This window comes from Abrus precatorius, unplaced genomic scaffold, assembly GCF_003935025.1.
Source record: "Abrus precatorius isolate BTA unplaced genomic scaffold, Abrus_2018 Scaffold7, whole genome shotgun sequence".
Classification (NCBI taxonomy): Eukaryota; Viridiplantae; Streptophyta; class Magnoliopsida; order Fabales; family Fabaceae; genus Abrus; species Abrus precatorius.
The window spans coordinates 15,285,139-15,306,941 of NW_020874417.1; the positions used below are offsets into that span (position 1 = coordinate 15,285,139).

Consider the following 21,803-nt stretch of genomic DNA (forward strand, 5'->3'; position numbering starts at 1 on the left):
TTATGGATTCTTCCTCAAGAAAATAACCAGTTTAGCCTTATGGTCACTCATATTGACCTCATTTTATTACCATTAAAATAGGAGTAATGGACAAAGAATAACACTGTTGTGTTTATGCTAGCTTGTGGCCACCAAAAAAGAAGAGAGGTGGATAACCTTAAGGAGTGTTCATGCTAATTTTTCTACCCCATGGGTGTTGATTAGAAACTTCAATAAGGTACAATTCCCTTTTGAGCAAAAAGGTGAGATTTATTCATACAACAAGGCTCTAGCATTTAATATCAGACTTGATGAGTGTGACTTAACCAATATTCCTTCATCAGGTTGTATATTTATTTAGTATAGAAATCATAATGGTCAATGCATTCTTTCAAAAAAATTAGACAGATGTGTGACAAATCTACCTTGGTTAAGAAGTTCTTTTTAAGGAGATTCAAAAGCGGTTAAGATTGGTTGACTAAGCTTAGCTCACTCATCTCAAAAGGCAACTACAATATGAGTATAACAAAGTTCTTTTTTAGAAGGAACTCCTATGATACCCAAAGTCCAAAGAGAATTGGATTAAGCTTGGGGATTGTAACACCTTATTTTTTTCATGCCTAAACTATGATTGAAAGAAGAAAAAATATAATTCATGGTCTCATTCTTCCTAATAACATATGGTGTTTTGATAATTTTATTTTACAGGAAGAAACTTAGTTCTTTATGAATCCTTTTTGCAGTCACTCTTATGTAAAAATGCAACATTTCATCTAGATAATATCTCAACAATCACACATGAGGATGCTTTCAATTTGAAGCAGTCTATAACAACAGAAGTCTCCCTAACTTTCCATGTTATGCACCCCTACAAGGCTCCTAGGCCTGATGAGTTTCAAACAATCTTCTACAAACAATACTGACATGAAATAAGTAGTGATATAAGCAAACTAGTTAATGATCCTTTTGAGAATGACACTTTTGATAGCAAGCTCTCAAAGACTTTTATCTCTCTCATCCTAAAAGTGGATCATCCTAGTAATTTCAAGGAATTACGACCTATTAACCTTTGCAATGTCCTTTACAAAATCATTACAAAGGTACTTATTAATAGGTTGAGACATATTCTTAATGACTTTATTAGGCCTCTTCATAGTAATGTCTTCCCAAGCTGGGGCACTATGGATAATACAATTATTTTATAGGAAATCATTTATGTTATGCATAAGTTAAAGAGGAGAAAGGAGATGTTTCCTTTAAATTAGACCTAGAAAAGGCTTACGATCACATTGATTAGGGATTCTTAAGGCGTACCATCCTAAACTTTGAGTTTTCAAATAACATAGTGGCTCTTCTTATGCACTATGTTACTACCCCATCCATGAATATTTTATGGAATGGGAATAAGCTTCCTTCATTTTCTCCAAATTGTGGACTCTAAGGTGATTCACTCCCTCCATATCTCTTCCTTTTGTGTATAGAGAGATGTTAGCTCTTGCTATAAAAGATTGTGAGAAATAATTAGTGGCAACGAGTTAGGGTTAGCAAAAATGGCCTAGTTATATCCCATCTACTTTTTGCTAATGATGTCATTTTATTTACCAAAGCCAAAAGCTGTCAAATCAGAATTATAAAGAAAATTCTTGATAGGTTTAGTGTTGGGTCTAGTCTGAAAGTTAACTTGATAAAATCTTGAGCTTATGGTTAGACTAGTATCAATGGTCAGAAACAAGCCAAGTTCATCTCTATCTAAGGTATTCATTTTACTTCTTTTCTTGATATATCTAGGGCTTTCCAATGATATCAAGTAGAGTGAAAAGAAAACACTTTGACTTTATTGCGGAGAAAATTCAACATAAACTTACTAATTGAAAGTATATTTTCTTTAGTAAAATGAGACATTTACCTCTAGATAAGTTAGTTATTACGGCAATCACAACATATCACCTACAATTGTATTGACTCCCTTAGTTTGTTCACCATTCAATTGATAAGTGTATGAGTAATTTCCTTTGTATATTAGTTATAGTTTGATTAAAAGGTTATAATTGAATAATAAATTTTAAGAACATTAAAAATTAATAGAACTTTGTTGATCATAATAGTCTCACTTGAATAAGATTGTCTTCAATAAAGAATAACTATGGTCTAGACAATAATTATGTGATAAATATGTATTAATTTATAAAATAAAATAAAATTATGCATGATAAATATGCACATTTAAAATATGTTTCATATACCTATCTAAATATATGTCATGTATTTGAGAAATTATAATGGCATAATGTAATTTAATTTTTAAATATTGTACATAAATGTTAACCATTCTCGTTAAACTAACATTTTTTTATTTAAAATAAAACTTGTTTTTAATGTATAGTTATATTATAAAAAATTATATATAATTTTTATTAAAAATAATAAAATATTACAAATTAAATATATTAATATTAAACTATATATTTTTAATAAAAATATTAAAGACAAGTAATAGAAGTTAAAAGAAAGAAATAAACACACTCAAAATAGAAAGTCAAACAAGATAATTAAGAAATGAAATAATTGAGACAATATAAATTATTAGTTTTAATACTTACATTGCACATGAATTACTTGCAAGATTATTTTTTTTTAGATTTATTTCTCTTTTTTTTTGTCCTAAAATAAGGAGAATACCTTAACAAAGGTGAAAGAAAAAAGAGAAAATTAACAATAAAACTGTGTAGAAAGAAAAATTGATTAGGATCTAAGCTTTGATACCAAATGATGTAAAATTGATGGATCTATCCTTGAGTTAGTTGAATTAAGGTAAGAAACAAATTTGTGTTATAAAAAAGGTATATCTCACCCTAAAAAATTTGACATTAACAAAATGAGGTGAAAGATGACGTTTTAAAATACAATTGTGAGATAATTAGAATGAAAAATAGGATTTGAATGCAACAAATAAGAAAAATTTAAAAAGATAGAAATATGATAAGCTCAATGTAGAATTGTCACAAGAGTGTGAGAAACCTTTGATAAGATTCAAGTTGTGGTTCTTTCCAAGAACCCTAAGAGGCACAAAAGTTCTCTCAAAGAGATAACCCTCAATTCTTATTCTTATTCAAAACTAAAGTTCTCTCCTAATGAGTTTTAAATGAATATATATAATAAAAAGTGAAAACCTAAAAGGCTTTTTTAAAGAGACTTAATTAATAATGTGGCCCAATCCATTAACCTAAAACATAATAAACTATTTAATTAAAACATAAAATTTTGACTCAAAATAATACTAAAAATAAAGATTGAACTAAGCCCAATCTTCATAATTAATCTTCAATTAGAACACAAGAATTCAGCCTTTGTTTCTTCTCTTTCACAATATTAGATGCCTTGAACATAGTTGTTACCATATAATATAGGGTTTCTTTGACTTTCTTTATTTTTGTTTTTGTTTTAGGACTTTCAAATCCTTGTAAGAGATCCTTCTCTTTGTTTACTCCCTTCTTCATCTTTCTTCCTTATTAGTTCTCATCATTAGCTAAGTTTAAAGTCATGCTACATGGTTTATATATTGCTTTACTTATTCCTAAATATTTTTGGACTAACATTTCTATAGATTTTGTGCAAGATTTCTCAGTCCAAAAAAAAAAAAACTTTACTTTTATAATTATAGACAAGTTTTATACGATGACACATTTCATAATCTGCAGAAAGTGAATGATGCATACTTCATGATTGACTTTATAATCAATTTTTTTCTTTCTCCACTTTTTTATAATAGTATTTGTAGCTTTAGTTTCTTTGCTTTATATAATGTCGTTCATAAAAAAATTGGGTTCAGTAAAAGTGTAAATTTTCAATATAATTATTTTTTTATTCTGTTTGCAAATGTACTAATTTGGTATGGTTAGTCTGCTAATTTCTCAAAAGAAATATAATTCAAAAAAAAAATTAATAGAAACTTTCGAATAAATTTTTTGCAATAGAAAAAGTCCAGACAACAAAAAATTGAAATATTTTGTTAAATAATTGTAATAATTAATAATTCCTAAAAGTTCAATTTAAAGAAACGCCGGATGGTGACAATCGGAAAAGGTAATAATTTTACGGAATGAAATAGTTTAAACTCATTCTTTTTTAAGTTTGATCGCATATTATATTACTAAATTGCAGTTTTTGGTTCCAAATTCTCATCGATAAATAAATATCATCTTTTTTCTTTTGCCTAAAATTATACTTATGTGCACGTTACCTTAGTTATCCGATTAATTTGACTTGAGTTAAGAATTACTACTTCAGAATGTACTCTTGTTTTATTTTAATTTAATTGGGCAGCAAAATTCTCACACAGCTGTATTAATGGTTAAGTTAAAGATACAATTTAAGTGCAAATTTTTACTTGTTTTTATTTTTTTTTAATTAAAATTGGAGTTATATTTCATTTTTTTATTGTAATAAAAATTAATTTAAATTTAAAAAGTTTGAAAAACACATAAAAGGTGTACTTATACTTTGTCTTTAAATTAAAGAATCCTTACAAGCAGTGTTTTAAATGCACTGATTAAAAATATAATTAATATATTTTTATTTAAAATTATGTTGAAAATACATTAAAATTATAAATACTCTTGACAAAAAAAATGACTTTAATTACATAATAAATACTCATAAAGCATTAGTTACTTTTTTCAGAGTTAAATAGCTCCTATTTACTAATTTACGAGCTGGATGGTAATCTTGTGTAAAATAATTTTCAATGCACCCAACCTAACAACTATTCAGTGCATCATTATTCAAAGCCAAAATCCAACAAACGATAGTGAATTGAAATCATTGTCAAAGCTCCATTTAATTTTCTCTTTTCACACATTTTAATCATGTTAATTTGCAATTAGAGAGCTTACTTTTCATCTTGATTTGGTCACAGCATGGGCACATATACGGATATGGACAGAGGACAGTAACTATTGTAACATTTAAATGCCATACCAAAGAGGATGAAGTAAACACAAGGCAATTTAATGAGATTGAACCTTCAAGGGAAAAACTAGACTACAAGGCTATAATAGCAGGAATTCTACAAGTCCTTTTCAAGCAGGGAATCCAAAGGTGGCATCCACAAACCATTATTAATGTTTTTGTACCAACATGATATATAATGTCGTATAGGGAAATAATACAAAGTTCACGCATTGAAATTTTGTTTCTATGGAACCAAAAGACAATCAATTCCTGCAAAAATAGGGTGTTATTCCATGATGGTTAAGGCTTAGTTTGAGAATATTGTTGTCACACTCTGAATGTGCTTCCCTTGACTACCCTTGTTTGTAGGCATAATCTATTATTTCCCTATTGTTGGTATGGACCATCAGGGGTTTCTAGCAAACTGCTATAACAACATGTGTTACATATATTTATGTATGCGTGACAATTTGACAGTTGTTCCAATGTTTATTTTCCTAGTTTAATTAATGTTGTCTTTTCTCCTTCAAAATATATCTGTGGGGTTTAAGTGTTACTCATGTGACTCATGGGACAGGCTTTATTCTATTCTTCGGGAAAACATTTTTCTATTCCTTACTAATAATTATAGTAAATTTTCTCCATTTAAAAGCCTAAGCATCCATCAGTCTTCTCACTTTGTCAATTGGATTGAAATTGACTTTTGGTTTGCACAAATTGTCACATAGTAAGCTCAAGCAGTTTTCTTTTTTCTTTTTCCTTTTCTTGCTTTCTTGTCACTGAATTTATTATCCAAGATAAACTATATGATTATTTTTAATAAGATCTCGCAGCACTTCACGAGAATTATATATTATTGAGTTCTTGTTAACCAGTATTTGAGGGGTTTAGTTAAAAAATAGACAATAATTTTTTATTAGAAAATACATTAAAAATAAAAACATTTTACTTTTAATTCTTTCGTCATTATTCTCAAGACATTAACTAACATTTATCTTATAAATTCTCGACTATCCTTGCGGGAAGGGATCCTGTGCAGGCATGCTCATGTTGAGCCTTGCATTATTTGGTGATAAAGATACAAATTGAAATAAGACTTATTAGAATTAGTCAATAATTATTGAGGGTCATAAATATACCCCACGCTCCCGAGAAATATTTGCATGTGAATATGTGAGTTCCTATTTATAATTGGAGCGAGAACATGTGGTGTGTACACATCAAGTGTAAAATCTTACTTAGCAAGTGCTATTCACGAGCCTCAATTCACCCTCTTCCATTATTGAATTATAAGTACAACTAAGACCCTTATCTGAGCTTCATAAAATAGCCCAAAATTCTTGGTGCGTTTTCTATCAGTGTCAGGAGCCTAGTTTTATGCCATCCATCCCCCTTCATTATTATCTCTTCTTCTCTCACTCTCACCCTCACTGTAAGAACAATTCACAAACACCCTTCAACACTTTTTATAGCTAATTAGTTGAACAGCCACAAAAACATACAGATGGGTGGCACTGTTGGCAAGAGTGAGAGGAAGTGTGCTGAAAAATGTGTAAGGAATTTGAAGGAGAAAGTGAGAGTTTTGCAAGAGGAAATAAAGGAGATGATGTGCGAGAGGGAGAAGGAGAGTAGGAGCTATGAGAGAGACATAATGGTGTTTACTTTTAAGGAGGCAGATTGGAAGCAAGAGGGGAAGAGGCTGAGAGAGGAAGTGAAGCAGTTGAGGAAAATGGTGGAAGAGAAGGATGAGAAGATCAGAGAGATGGAAGTTGGAATGATGGAGAAGAATTGTGAGAAAGAGTGGGAATTGATGGGAACTAAACTCTTGGTTGAGCAAATGAAGGAGGAAAGAGCAAGGAGAGATGAAGCTGTTGAGAAGTGGAAGCAACTTTATCTTGCAATTAAGGCTGAGCTTGATGACCTCATTCAGAGGACATATGATGGTCTCTCTCTCTCTCTCTCTCTCTCTCTACTTTTTGTACTCATGAATAAAATCATAATTTGTAGAACAAGTATTATTGGTGTCTTGCCTTGTGCTATTTATGATCATTGAAAAGTAGTTTGTGGCTGGTGGGGTTCAATTCCTTGCCTTTCTCTAAATAAATAATCCAATTAAGATGTTAAATGGTTTGGTTATTATGTATTCCTTGTTCTTCAGAAATATTGATGATACTCGTTAATATATTCTGACAACATAAGGTTGAGTTTGAAGCAAATGTGTTTGTTGTTTTGATTTGGTTGGGCTTATTTGTTTTTGGCTATGTGTTTCACAGGGGATGGTCTGTATTGGAAAGCAGAGGAGAATGACATTCAAATGGAAAATCTGAAGAGGGAAGTTCAAGAAAAGGAAGAAACCATCAAGGTCTTAAAAGCTCAATTAGTTTCAATGGAGAAAGAAAAGTACAAAAAGGAGAGGGAGTTTGACTTGTTAAGGCAAAGCTTGAGAATCATGAATGGCAAGAAGAATTCAATTCAAACAAAAGAGAAGCTCTTGAAAACCAAATTGGGAAAATGACATGCAAATATGGTGCATAAACACTTGGTTTCACAACCAAAATTGAACAATGTGGTTGAGTATGTATTATTTATACTGGGTTGGCTTGTATCTTGCAACAGCACCTATTTATTTTCCTTTTTATTTTCCCCACTCCTCCTTTGCCTGCATAAAAATAATCAAGTCAAAAAGAAAAGAAAAAGAAAACATGAAAACATGGAGAGGAAGATTAGCAATTTTTCCTTGTGGACAAAGCTTAGTTACTGAATATGCCAGGTCTTAGGACTAGTGAAGGAAAGATAGAAAGAAATGGTTTTTATTTTTCCTTTCATTATGTAGATTCAAACAAAGTTCATTTCTAAAAGAAGTTTCTGTTCTATTCATTGTATTTGGCTTATCTCTCTCTTCAAAGGCAAAATGGTGGGGTGGCCACCTACCCAGTGAATCGTCACATTCCCTAAGTTGGTTCCCCTTTGACTCTATGCACCCTCTATCACTCGCCATGCAATGTAATTTCATTCTACCAAAAGCCTAAAACAAGTTTCAAAATAACCAGATTAAGTAAATAAACAAAATCGCAGATACAAACCAGTAGTGAATTAGCAAAATGAAAAAGAATATTCAATAATATGTACGATGAAATATTTGATTCAATTATAATGTCCATTTTCAATGAAAAAAAATATAGAAAAAATAAAACCTGATTCAAACTTAAAAAAGCTTTTAATAAATAAAAGTTAAATTTTGTTAGTATTTAATTTCTAATAGAGGTTATTTTTTTAACTCTTTTAAAAAAGTAAATATTAATTTAAAAAATAGTAACAGAGATCAAAATCTTATTTTAGCCTAAAATGAATTTCATTATTGAATTCTTAGGACAATTGTATTCTAAATGTCCTTAATATCAATTTTGGGTAATATATGATTTTTAGTTTCTATAAATACGATTAAATTTAATTTTAATTTTTACTTTTTTAATTTTAATCTTCATAAATTTTAAGATATTTAAATTATTTTATATTACTACTCATTGATAAAATAATTATATATATATATATATATATATTATCATACATATATCTTAAAATAATAGCTAATATCGTATAACTAAATACACATATCGTGTCATCGTCAAATAGTAATAAGAATTATATAAAAATTTATGAAAAATATATTATATTGTATTATATTATATAAATTTAAAATATACTTTTCACTTTTTTTTATAAACTTTTATGTAATTTATGTTTAAAAGGATAACACGGAGGGAATAAAACCTACAAAAACGAATATAAATTATAGTTATCTTCATCTCAGGTAACTTTTTCATAATTAATATAATTATATCTATTGAAAAAGGTTTTTTCATTCATCTTCATAAATATTAATTCCAGTTTATAGAAGGCATAATAACTAATAAGGAAAAAGATAGAAAGAGAGAAAGGGTAATCACAGAAAGTGTGTTTTGATTAAGATCTTAACATGTTCATGGTAACAAGCTGCTATCCCATCATTTCCTTTTCATTGTGGGGGCATAAACTCTTGTATCACAAAACAACAAACTTCCCTTGCATTCAGGTCCCATACGGGGAATCTAAACCATTATTGCAGTTACTTTATGTCAATATAAAGCAATTTTAATGCAAAAGTTGAATTTTTTCCCCCTTCTGTTCGGGTTTCAACATTTTCTATCTATCGGCTTGTTGTGACCGTTTTCTGCTAACATCCAATTAAAAAGTAAAGAAAGAATGAAAAAAGTGAAGAAAAAGTTGTATGCTTAATGATGCATCAGTGCAGTGCAAGACACTGTTTCAGATTCAATTTTTCACCCATAAAACGAAATAATACGTAGTTCATAAGTGAAATATTTAGGGGTTACATGAATGGAAGGAAAGAGATATAGAAAGCAAACAAAACAAAGTGAAAAGTAATAAGTGACTGTAAAACAAGATCACCAAACCAACAAATTAATTAGTTAGCCTTGAAGTGACCAAACAAAACTCGACTCTGCACTCATATTACTTTGGGTCTTTCCCTTGTCATTTAGCTTCTTGTTACGGAAAGGTAGACACATGATGACGTGTTAGAACAGTAAAATGGGAAATATAATTTGTAGAAAACTACTTTTTAAAAGAAAACAAAATATACTCTATCTCTAATCTTGCTGTTTCAATTTTACTCTTGATTCTTTAGATTTATCTTCAATCATAGAATTTTAGCGCTATTTCACTGCAAGAAAATCAAATATTAAAGAGTAGTTCTGCATTGTTTTAAAAAATAATTTAAATAATTTTAATAAGTATTTTTATTTAAAATTTTTAAATATCGCTTAAAATATTAAATAAGTTAAAATTAATATATAATCATTTTTTAAAATATTTAAAAAGCAGTTGCATACTAATTACTATTTAAAGTCACTTTTAAATTATTTACATATTAATCTCTCTAAAGTATTTTTAAAAACAAATATATTGTTTTGCTCTACAAATAATCATTTCAAAATATACAAAATGACATAGTGTTTGTATAATGCTCTTTCTCATTTAAATATTTTTTTTGTTATATATATATATATAAATTTCAATAAAATTTAATTAAAATGACTAAATAATATGGATAATTTAGAAAATTTTACATTTATATAAATCTAAAACTAATAGAAGTTAATAAAATTTTGAAACTTCGCACATGTCTTATCATATTAGAAATGAAGGTTGATCTTCACAATATAAATTTTTATCAAATTAAAAATTTAAATAACATTTTAAACATTTATCTGGTATATATATATATATATATTAATATTCAAAGTTTCAATGCTAATGAAATCTATATTTGAAATATAAATAGACTTTCTGAATATAATGTCATCTCTAAATTACAACACATGTCTATTGTACCCATGAGATACTTCACTAATTATAATTATAATGAAGAAACCATTGTCCATATTCTTATTGTTGGTTAGCTCAATGATTAGTGGAATAACTATCTCACTGAAACTAATAGAGAAAATATTCTCTCTACAGTTAAAATTGATAATAAAGGAAATGTCATTGTTAATAATGATGAGCAACTTCATGATGCGGTGTATACACTCCTATACACCATATCCTAACATTTTTTAAGAGATCCATCTTTATAGAGAGATAGATCAGCTGAATTATTATCCAACCTTAAGTGTAGAACCCTAGATGACTATAAGTTGTATAAAGACACCTTTATGTCTAGAGTTTATACTAGAGAAGACAGCCAACAACCATTTTGGAAAGAAAAATTCTTAGGTCGTCTTCCCAAATCTTTCAGAGATGTAGTTAGAAGGAAGCTCCAAAATCATTCTACAAATGGAGAAATTCCTTATGATATCATTACTCAATTAGCTCTGAAAACTTGTCAAGAAGAGAAACTTCAGAGACAACTAGCCAAGGAAAGAGCTATAAATAAAAAAGATTTAGGATCTTTTTGTGAACAATTTGACCTACCTTCTTGCTCAACCAAAAAGAAAAAACAAGTTCCTAAGAAAGATGTTGTAGAACCCAATAGGAAACTTTACAAAAGAAAGTACAATAGAAAATCCTATAAGAAAACTGGGGAAGATGTCATTCCCAAACATATCCTAAGAAACCCAGAATAGGTGTAACCTATTACAATTGCAGTAAACCTGGCTATATCAGTAAATATTGTAGACTCAAGAAGAAAATCAGTAACCTTAACCTTGATCCTTCCATAGAAGATCAAATTAATAACCTTCTTATTAAATCTTCTGATGATTATGTTAAAGAGTCAAGTGAGGATATCAATCAAATTCAACAAGATGATCAAGTATCTTCTTCTGATAGTGATGAAACTCCAGAAATCAATGTTTTAACAAAAGAGCAAGATCTTCTTTTCGAAGCCATTAATTCTATTCCTGATAATCAAGAAAGAAAAGACTTTCTTAGTAAGTTTAAAGATGTTTTAGAAATAAGGCAAAAACCAAAAGAACTTTTTACCACAAACAAGTTTGATATAACCAGTATTTTCAAAATATCATAAAATAATTCTAACATAAAACCAACCACTATGCAAGATCTTTATATTGAAATTAACAATCTCAAGAAGGAGACTCGCGAGATCAAAGAACAACAACAAATTCATCAAATTATTCTTTCGCAACTTGAGGAAAATAATGAATCTGAAGTTGCAGAAGATCAATTTGTTGAGAAAATTGATTTTCCAGTTTTTACTACTATGACTATTAACTGGATTAACAATTAAAATATAATCTTTTCCAGTTTTTAATGGAAGCTTAATTAAAATTATTACAATACTTAAAATAATTTAAATCTTAATAGAGTATCTCTTCCTTACAACGTAATTGAGAATATGATTCTAGGACGTATTAGTCTTGTTTTATTTTTTTTATTTCTTCATTTTTAAATAATGCAGAAAATATTATCTAATACAGTATATACTAAAACAAGATAATTCATTTATAAATTTTCATCCAATAGTAACAAAGACATAAAATTTCACACACAGCCAAATCCAATTATACAATTCTTGAATTCATGTCAATTTGATTATTTCAATTTTGATGGATCCATCATTTATCAGTACTTGCAGTACTCACGGACCCTAAATTGTTGTTAACATATTTTTCCTAGTCATAAAGGACGTACACCAGTATCAATAGTCGTCGGTTAACTACCACATACAGATACAACATGTGCGTTATATGGCCCTGTAGTAAAAGTATAGTTAGGAGTTTAGTCAGAAAATGAATGTGAGGTATGTGATGCTTTCGCTTTCATTAATTTATGTGCTAACAACATTTACTACCTTTATTTCTCCCAAATTTCCCAAATCATCTCCAAACTTTATACCCTCAATGTATTTCTATAATTATTTATACAAAAACTTAACAATGACAATTTGTGAGAGAGGATCTCACTTAGGCGAGAGTGTGACTCGCCCAGGCGAGAAGGGGTCTTGCCTAAGCAACCTCGTAGTAAAATCTTAGAACTCTTTAGAACCATTCTCGCTCAAGCAAGAATACCTCTTGCCTAGGCAAGAATATCAAAAAGAGGCTGGAAAATCATTATCTAGTTTTTTCACTGAAGCAAGAAGGAGATCACTCAGGCTAGAATGATCTCGCTCAAGCGAGAGTTCGTTTGCTCAAGCGAAAGTCCGTTTGCTCAAACGAGAATGCACGAGTTTGAAGGGTATTTAAGGGAGTTCACATTGAGAAATTTTATTTTTCTCCAAAATCATTTCTCACTCTCAATTCTCTTCGTTCTCTCCTTCTCCCTTCTTAGGGAAAGCCTCCTATAACTCAAAATCTCTCTCAAATTTGAGCTTCAAGTCTTTTTCACTCGAATCCAAGTAAGTCTTAGGAGCTTAGTTCTTGAATCTCATTTCTATTTCTCTGTTTCCTCTCTTTATAATAGTACTCTATCATGCAATTTAAGAAGAACTCTAGTTTTTGGGTAGTATTTCCAGTAAAAACATGAAAATTCTCTCCAGAGCTCACGAAGAACCTAGCCTTAGGGATCTATTTCTAAGTAAGGAGAGCTGACGTTAAACCTTAAGTTCTAACTGTATATTCAGCATGAGAAATTTGAAATATCTATTTTGAAAAGTAAATCTAAAGTTTTTTTCCTAAAAGTATAATATAAAACGAAATGGATTTATGGATAAACCTATATGTATTTTTATCTCAGTAAAGATTTATAGTAAGAATTGTAAAGAAAATCCATTTTTGAGAAGTTCCATAATTTATTCAATGATGATTATGAATGAACAGTTTCATGGTGTGAATTGGTGTTGAATATAATAAGTTTGCCAGGAAAAGATTAAATCTCAGGTTAGACAATTTTTATTAAGATCAAAAGAGTGTGATCTCCAGTAAAATACTAATGAAATGCGCAATTGGTTTGAGTTTGGAGGTATCCGACCTTCGACGTACGTATTATCCTTGTGATAATATGCTTTCTTATTTTATCATTGTATGTTTGATTAGGAAGTTGAGTGTCGGGTGAAATTGGTTGGCTATCTTTAAATGATAAAACATATTGTATTATATATATATGAACTAGATGAAGTAGGAAGGCATGTACTTTGGATATGAGGTAATGAAATGAATAAGGTAAAAGAGATAAAGGAAACTTGATGGATAATGAAAGCTATTAATGAAATCTATGTGAACATATGTAAATTGCTAAGAAAGTGTAAAGTAAAAGAAATTGAGGAAAAATGTGTTATTAGTGGAAATTGATGAAATATGATGAAAGGTGTGATATGTGAAAAATGTTGAGAAAGTGTAAGAAAAGAGAAAAAGGAACTAATTGATATATATGCCACAAAGACACTGATTGATGCAATTATAGTATATGTGTTGTAATACATCAACGAGTTAGATTATAATACATATGTTGTAATACATTGATTAGTGTAACTGTAACACATGTATTGAAATAGTATGATTGTGATATGTCATATTTGAGTTACCGCGTGGATAGTTCAGAGATACACTAGGGGTATAGAGTCCAGAGGCAATTTGGAAAAATATGGAGCATTCATAGGCCTCATACTCATTTGTTGACTGATTCTCTTGACTATAGCTTTGTTATGAATGCCTAATAAAGCACACGTTTTATCCGTGTGCGGCGGTAAACGTCGACTATCCATGCTAGCGTAAGTCCATCATAACTAGGAAGAGTATATTGGCAGCAATGTAGAGGCCCATGAGTACTTAGAGGACTCTTGTTTGATGAATACATCAGAGTTGAAATAATTAAAGTAACTTGAGTTGAGAAATTGAATGATCATATTGATTGAGGAGAAATAGATTTTATTTAAGTAAGTAATGAATAATATGTGTGAATATTCCCCGTTTGATTAGAATAATTTTGTAAATAAATTCATATTTGACGCATAATGTATTAAAAAATATTTTTTGTATTACTAAAATTTTATTATTAAAATAAGAATTTATTGGGCAAGAAAGTTCACCCCTTACAAGTTACGAACACTTTCAAATCACAATTTTTTTTTAAAGAAGATGGATCCGTTCTAGCATTATACTCACACGGGACTATAAGGAAAAGAACTACTCTGTTAGGATTAGTTATTTTAAGAAATGTAATTAAATTAATTTAGTTTTTATTTAAAACTTATTACATTTCAATGAATCTTATTGTAACGATGGTTCAAGTTTTATATATAATATTTATTGATTAAATGTTTGAATTTTTATTTTATATTCAATTTTAGTCAGAAATTTGTTTTATTGAAAAATACTTTGTTTGTACTGTAAATTCAAAATATGTATATCAAAATATAATGTGAAATTTTAGTTTAATTTTATCAATAAAATTGAGTTACGAAACATATTTTTACTTTGTTATAAATTAAATTTTACGGATAAAGTTTCTTTTAAAATTTTGCTGATATTATTAGCCTATAGTTATATATTTATATAATGTTCTAACTCTCCAAGTCTTTAACAAGTTCCATTAAATTTCCTTCAAAATAATATAAATAAAGATAAACTATGAAAATTTTATTAAGGATGTCGCAAGTGGTATTTATATTTATATTTTTTATATTTAGATATTATCAAAAAGTAATTTTATTATTGTCTTTTTATTATTTTTAAGTATTTCTTTTTATTTGTTTAAATTTTTAAATCCAAATAATTATTTATTTTAATATTTCTAAAAGAAAAAAATCACAAATAATAAAAAAAATATCACTACATTCATTATTTTAGAAAATAATTAACTGGTAATATTTTGAAAAAAATTAATAAATTCATTAAATCTTATTTTTTATAATCAAATATTTTTAAATGAAAGTAAAATTGAAAAATTATTATCTTAATTTAAAGATGATAATTAATTTTAAATAAACTAAAATTAAAAATTTATATTTAAGAATATAATACTAAATTTAAAATTTTAATATCTTTAACAATGATGACTTTATTTGTTATTTTATATTTGTCAGTTTTACTAATTATTACCTTTTAATTTTAAACTAACTTATATGATAATTTTGTTAAACATGTTTTTAAGACATTATTATTATGGGTTTTGTTAATCTGTCCTTAGGACTGAGTTTAAGTATCCACAAATAAAAATATTTTATAAAAAAAATATATAATTATTGTATTAAAGTTATAAAAATATAATAAATGTTTTTTTTAATAAAATTTTATTATTATTAGCTGCTTATCATCAGTCTTAAGGACTGATGTTAACAAAACTCTTATTTTTTTTATAGGCAAAACATATATTATTATAAAGAGTTTAAGGAGAATTCAAAACCCATATACAAAGAGAAAAAATTAATACTTACTCAAGAAAATAAAAAAGAAAAACATACTTAACAAAACCTTTATTATTATGATGGAAGAAAAAATATATTTCAAATAAAAATAATAGAGACATGTTTCAAATAAAAGCTCAAACGAATAAAAATCACAGTAAATCTGACTCTTCATGATCAGAAATCAATACCCACCATCTCGTAAAAGAGAGAATTCAATACCAAAATATAGGTCAAATAATATATTATTATCAACTATGTAGCAATAATAATAATAGAAAATATTTAAAGAGAATTATACTTAAAAGATAAAAGCTGTTTGTTATTTTCTCAAAAACATATAATTTTTTTTGTGAGTAAAAAATATATAAGCTAAAATAATAGAAAATATATTATTTTTCCAATTTTATACATACTAAATATTTGTCTGTATCGATTTGATATGAAAGAGTAATAATCAAGAATATATTACATATTTCATATACTAATGTTTTATTGATTATATAAGATTTGGACTTGAGTGAAAGGCAACTAGTTTAGTAGGTCCTCTAATGCACAAATATTTTACTTTAAAGTGTATATATATATATATATATATATATATATAATTTAATAATTAAACGACAAAATTAAATAAACATAAAATATTAAACTAAATTCTAAAATTAGAAAGCATATTCTAAAAATAACTTATAGCTACACGTTCATTTTGTTTTTTATTTTTATAACAAGAATTATTTTAGGTCACGTAGCAAGATTTTTTTAATTTTAACTTTTAGTGAAGGGGAGGGGAGCAAGGGTTGAAAAAGGGGATAGAATTGAGATTTTTGCATGTAACAAAGTTTGAACTTGCTCCTTATATTCCATGTCTCCATTAAAATTGGGAAGCCACTAATGGTCTAAGAACGGCCCAATAATGCAGCACATACTCACATTTCTACGTTAAAAGGTCCATTTATTAAAAAGCAAAGTTTTTATTAGCTAAAATAGAATAAATAAACAAAAGGAAGAGACAAAGTTTAGAATGATTGCCAATGACAACGTCGACAATGGAAAGGTCCTTTTATTCAAATTACTTTTTATTTATACATTTGTACTCTTGTTTTGAGATCAAAAAGTTTTATTTTTGCTGAGATGGACTTGTTAGCATGTTATGATGGGTATGGATAGTGTGTATGTATTTCAATAAATGCTTTGCCAAATAAACATTATGTGTAGGACAGATTCATATACGTAGAAGTTAAACTAAATATGCGCATTGAAATTGAAGAGAAAAAAATAATTACTTGGTTTTGTGTATAGTTAGGTGCTGTTCGTTTCCCCTTTTTAAATATAATTTTCAATTTTTAAAATTTAAAATTAAATTTTTTTTTGTTAATTTAAGTTTTAAAAACTATTTCTAAAATTAATTTTTTATTTTTAGTTTTAAAGCTAAAATCTAAAATAACTCTTAAGGTGTTTTTATTTTTAATTTTTATGTCTTTCCCCAAAACTTTGAAGATGTGGAGAATTTCGTTTTCATTAAATTAAATAAAAAAGGCAAATAAATGTTGGGAGGGCACAACACCATCAAATTATCTACAATTTTACAACTCCGTTAACACTCTCACAGCTCTTAAACTATCAACACGACTCTTAAATCATCGACACTCTCCTAATACCATCAAATATGTCATAAAAATGGTAAAAGAAGAACAAAGTCATTAATTTGATAAGCACTCAAATCTATTCTTTTACTTATCTTAAATTTCTTTTTCACCATTGTTGATTTAAATTTAGATTAAGATTCTTACTTACAAACATGTACTCAATTTTTTTTGTCTTATTTTTATTAATTCTTAATATTTATTTTTCTAATATGAAGTGACAAATATCTTGTATGAGCTTAGTTTATATATCTCTAGTGAAATTTTATGTCTAACTAAAAATAAATTATAGATAATATCAAGCAACACAATACTATTTATTGTGTTATTTGAGTATGGTTTACGTAAGATTGTGAATACCAAATTTTTATCTTGTTTTTAGTTATTGTTCTAATCTTGTCTTACAAAGCTAAGAACAAGTTTTCTTTTAGAAAATGGCATAGGCTGGTCTTAACAAATAAAGGGGACCTAATCTAACTTTTGAAATAGAAATTAAAGATAACAAAAATTTTAAATCAGCAACAAGTAAGAATTTAAGTACAAATTTAAATCTATATCCAAATCACAATGGTGAAAAAGAAATCTAAGATAGAAAAGTAAAAAAAAAAAAAACCTTGAGTATTTATCAAATTTATTTCATGATTTGTCTTTCTTTTACCATTCTCATGAGATACTTGATAATGTAAGGATATCAATAATTTAAGAGTAATGAGGATGTCAACAGTTTTCTAATGATGTCAATAGTTTAAGAGTCACAGGGATGTTGATGTTGTGAGCCCTAACCCAATATTTATTTTCCTTTTTTACTTAATTTACAGAAGTACCATTAATGAAAATTAAATTTTTTGCATTTTCAAACTTTTAAAGAGAGAAATCAGAAATTAAAAATAAAAACACCTTAGAGTTATTCTAGATTTTAGTTATAAAAATTAAAATTAAAATTACTTTTAAAAATAATTTTTAAAACTTGAATTAACAAACAAATTTTTAAGTTTTTTAATTTTAAAAACTGAAAACTGTATTTAAAAAGGAGAAACAAATAGCCATTAGTAATATTTTTTTTTCTTACACGTCATATCAGTTAATGCCCTAATTTCATATAATTAAATAATGCACATTTTCTTCATACCTCCATTCTTACAATTTTGTTAATATTAGACTTTAATTTTGATATATTTTTAGCGTAAAATTTTTTATATTATTAATTAATTAAAATATAGGATACGTAAGATTTTTAAAATGATTATTTTATAATAGCTTTTATTAATATAACAATTGAGGTATTATAATTTTGAATTTTATCAATATATGACAGGTAGGATATGTAATTTTTTTCTAAGACACGAATTTAGGTATTAATTTAAAATCAAGCCTGATAGTAACAATAATAATAAAACTTGGAGATGCGTGATTGTCTCAAGGTAGAGGCTCACATATATTCAATGAGAACCCAATTCAGAAGCAGAAATATGCGCCCATCGTTAATGGAGTGATCCTATTTCGAAGCATCTCTCACATTTGGGAGCATACCAAAACACTATATATATACCCTATGAACAAGATCAATAAGACCCACCAATTAACACCAATTGTACTTGTAACTCATCTTTTCAAATCCTACCAACATGTCTAGTGCCCAACAAAACTTCAATGCAGGCCAAACTCAGGTGATGAAGAACACATTTACACTTTCTATGATCTTCCAAAATTGAAGAAATATATGTTAATCAATAATCTTATATTATGATTGATTAGGCCAACGCAGAAAATATGATGCAATCTGCAAAGGATTCAGCCGCGGCAGCAGCAGACAAGGCTCATGCAGCTGCTAACACGACAGGACAAACAGCTCAACAAAACAAGGATGAAGCTGCTGGTTTTCTCCAACAGGTTGCTAATTCATTTCTCAATATTATATCACTATTTTGGGACAATTTTTTCTTTACAAAATTTTGACTGAATGAAAAGTTCTAAACAGTTACTTGATTATATAAACAAATGTAACATTTAATGGTGATTTTGTAGACTGGGGAGCAAGTGAAGAACATGGCTCAAGGTGCTGTGGAGAGTGTGAAGCACACACTTGGAATGGACAAGAAAAACTAGAGATCATGATCATGGTTCATGGTTCATTTGTCAACGTGTCTAGCTACTCCTCCAATTCCAATGGAAGGAAAGAATAAATATATATTCTTCTTTGTTTTTATTTTTAGAGGCTCTTCCTTAATCTTCTTTTCAGTGCTTTGTTTAAGAAAAGCCCAATTTCAGATGTAATAAAACAACTTCTTTCTGTTTTTAATTTCTTGCTTTTCATTTGTTTTTCTAAAGCATCCATTCAATTTTTCGGATTCCTTAATTGATTCGAAAGTCCTTCCAAGGACTGACAAAATAATAATAATAAAATAATTTTGACGCCCGTGTAAATTTACGTTCACAATTAAATCACAGTCATCATCTTAAGTATGATTATTAAAATAATCCTCATAAAATTAATAATTATTAATCACATGATAATTTATGATTAGATAATTGTAAACAAATTTATACAACGTGATACGCATTCTTATTAAATTCATAAAAGAAATAAGAGTCGCAATAATTAAATTTTTGCAATGTGATACGTATTTTCTTATACAATTTAGTTCAGTTTTTTAACATTAAAAAAAAACTCAATTAAACCAAAATTGCAAACATATTATAGTTATATTATTTTCTATTTATCTCTTTGTATTATTTTTAAAATGCATTTGTATTTAAAAAAAATAAAAAATTGACTTGTGAAATGTAATTTAAATAAGGTATGATTTATTATAAAATTTAATATTTTTAATAATTTTTATAACATGTATTTGAATTTTTATTTAATTAGTGCTACTTTTTAAATAAAACATAACTATACCAACAAAGTTTGAGATTCTAGCTGTAACATCATAACTTCATAATGAAAATATTCCATATTTATTCAAGATTTAAACAAATATTTAAAATTATAAGTACATTTTTTTTATATTAATAACTCTACCTATAAAACTCTACTAAGGATCAATGATCACTCTTTACAACCATGATCGACTCATAATTTTGTCATATGACATTCACTTACATCTATAATTCTTGTACATATCTTAGAGGAGTATTGTTTCTTTGCTGTTAGAGGGTCTTGTTTTTTCCTAGTTGGTATGCAAATCAAGCGTGTATTAATTTTGGTGCTTGGTTTAAGAAAAGCCAATTTCCGTTGTAATAAAACATAGCTTCTTTTTGTTTTCTTGCTTTAGGGCTAAGCTTTCTGCACAATTTTATTTGCTCTTTTGTCTTGAGCTACTAAAATCACACACACATATGATAAATAGCACCCTTCACCGACAAGTTAGAATAAACTTGTGCTAAGAAATTAATAAATAATACTTTTTATTAAAAAATTTAACATAATATTATTACTATATTAAATTAAAAAAAAAACGAGAATCGGATTAATTTCTTATATATAAGATTTGAAAAACATATAAGCCAAAATATAGTTTTTCAAATGAATTATGAAAATATGGGATTCAAAATTCGTCAAATGGCAATTTTTTAAAAAATGAAAAAGAATTAAGTACAAAAAAAATGCTACTTGCAATTTTTAAAAAATTCTTATAAATTTTTAAATTTTAATAAGAAATCAACGTAAATTTATGTTGACAATCAATTAAAAATAATCTTGGTAATAATATTTAAAGTAGTTATTATAAAAATTAATAATTTGTAATAATAACTATAATTTACGATTGAATGATAAGATAAAATATTAAACCATTGTATAGTAAGATTTTTAATTATTTTTAGATGAAGCTTCCTGAAACTAAAGTTGTATTAGATGCTCATTCCATTGTTTAAATAGAGAATTGATAAATGTAACACTCTGAATTTTATAATATTATATATATATATATATATATATATATATATATATATATATATATATATATGAATGTATGTTGGAATGTGCACTTGAGTGCGTGATGAGTTGATGTGAATGTGATAGTGATGAATAATGAATGGTGATGTATATGTGTGTGTATGATACATGTGAATGCTGATTGTAGATCAAGATTTATCATATTGGACTGTTTGAAATATGGTATAGGGTGTTTTCGCTGTAGCGAGAGGTCCCTCGCTGCAGCGAGAAAGCGGCAGTGAGGGGTGCATTTCTGGATGCAGTCTCGCTGTAGCGAGAGGATCTCGCTGTAGCAAGATTATGCAGAAACCAGAGTGCAATTTTCTCTGAGATTTTCACTGTAGCAAGAGAGGGTGTCGTTGCAGCGAGGTGCGACCAGAGGGGTACTTGAGGGGTTAGGGTTTGAAAGAATGAATTATTTTACATCTCTCCTTCCCTCCCTTCACGATTCTCTCAATCTCAAATCCTATTTCACCGATTAAATTGT

The 21,803-nt window shown here is 27.7% G+C and overlaps 2 protein-coding genes across 2 annotated transcripts; both read left to right on the plus strand.

The window, feature by feature from the left end:
* Window positions 1-6,267: 6,267 nt before the first annotated feature.
* On the plus strand, window positions 6,268-7,637 carry LOC113873103 (probable DNA double-strand break repair Rad50 ATPase). The gene is made up of 2 exons (XM_027511082.1): window positions 6,268-6,872; window positions 7,203-7,637. The coding sequence occupies exons 1-2, from the start codon at window positions 6,434-6,436 to the stop codon at window positions 7,442-7,444; spliced, it is 681 nt and encodes a 226-aa protein (XP_027366883.1). The 5' UTR covers window positions 6,268-6,433; the 3' UTR covers window positions 7,445-7,637.
* Window positions 7,638-18,934: 11,297 nt separating this feature from the next.
* Window positions 18,935-19,485, plus strand: LOC113871531 (late embryogenesis abundant protein 1). Its single transcript, XM_027508622.1, has 3 exons — window positions 18,935-19,046; window positions 19,135-19,269; window positions 19,405-19,485. Exons 1-3 carry the CDS (start codon window positions 19,005-19,007, stop codon window positions 19,483-19,485), a joined length of 258 nt encoding a protein of 85 aa, XP_027364423.1. The 5' UTR covers window positions 18,935-19,004.
* Window positions 19,486-21,803: the final 2,318 nt, after the last annotated feature.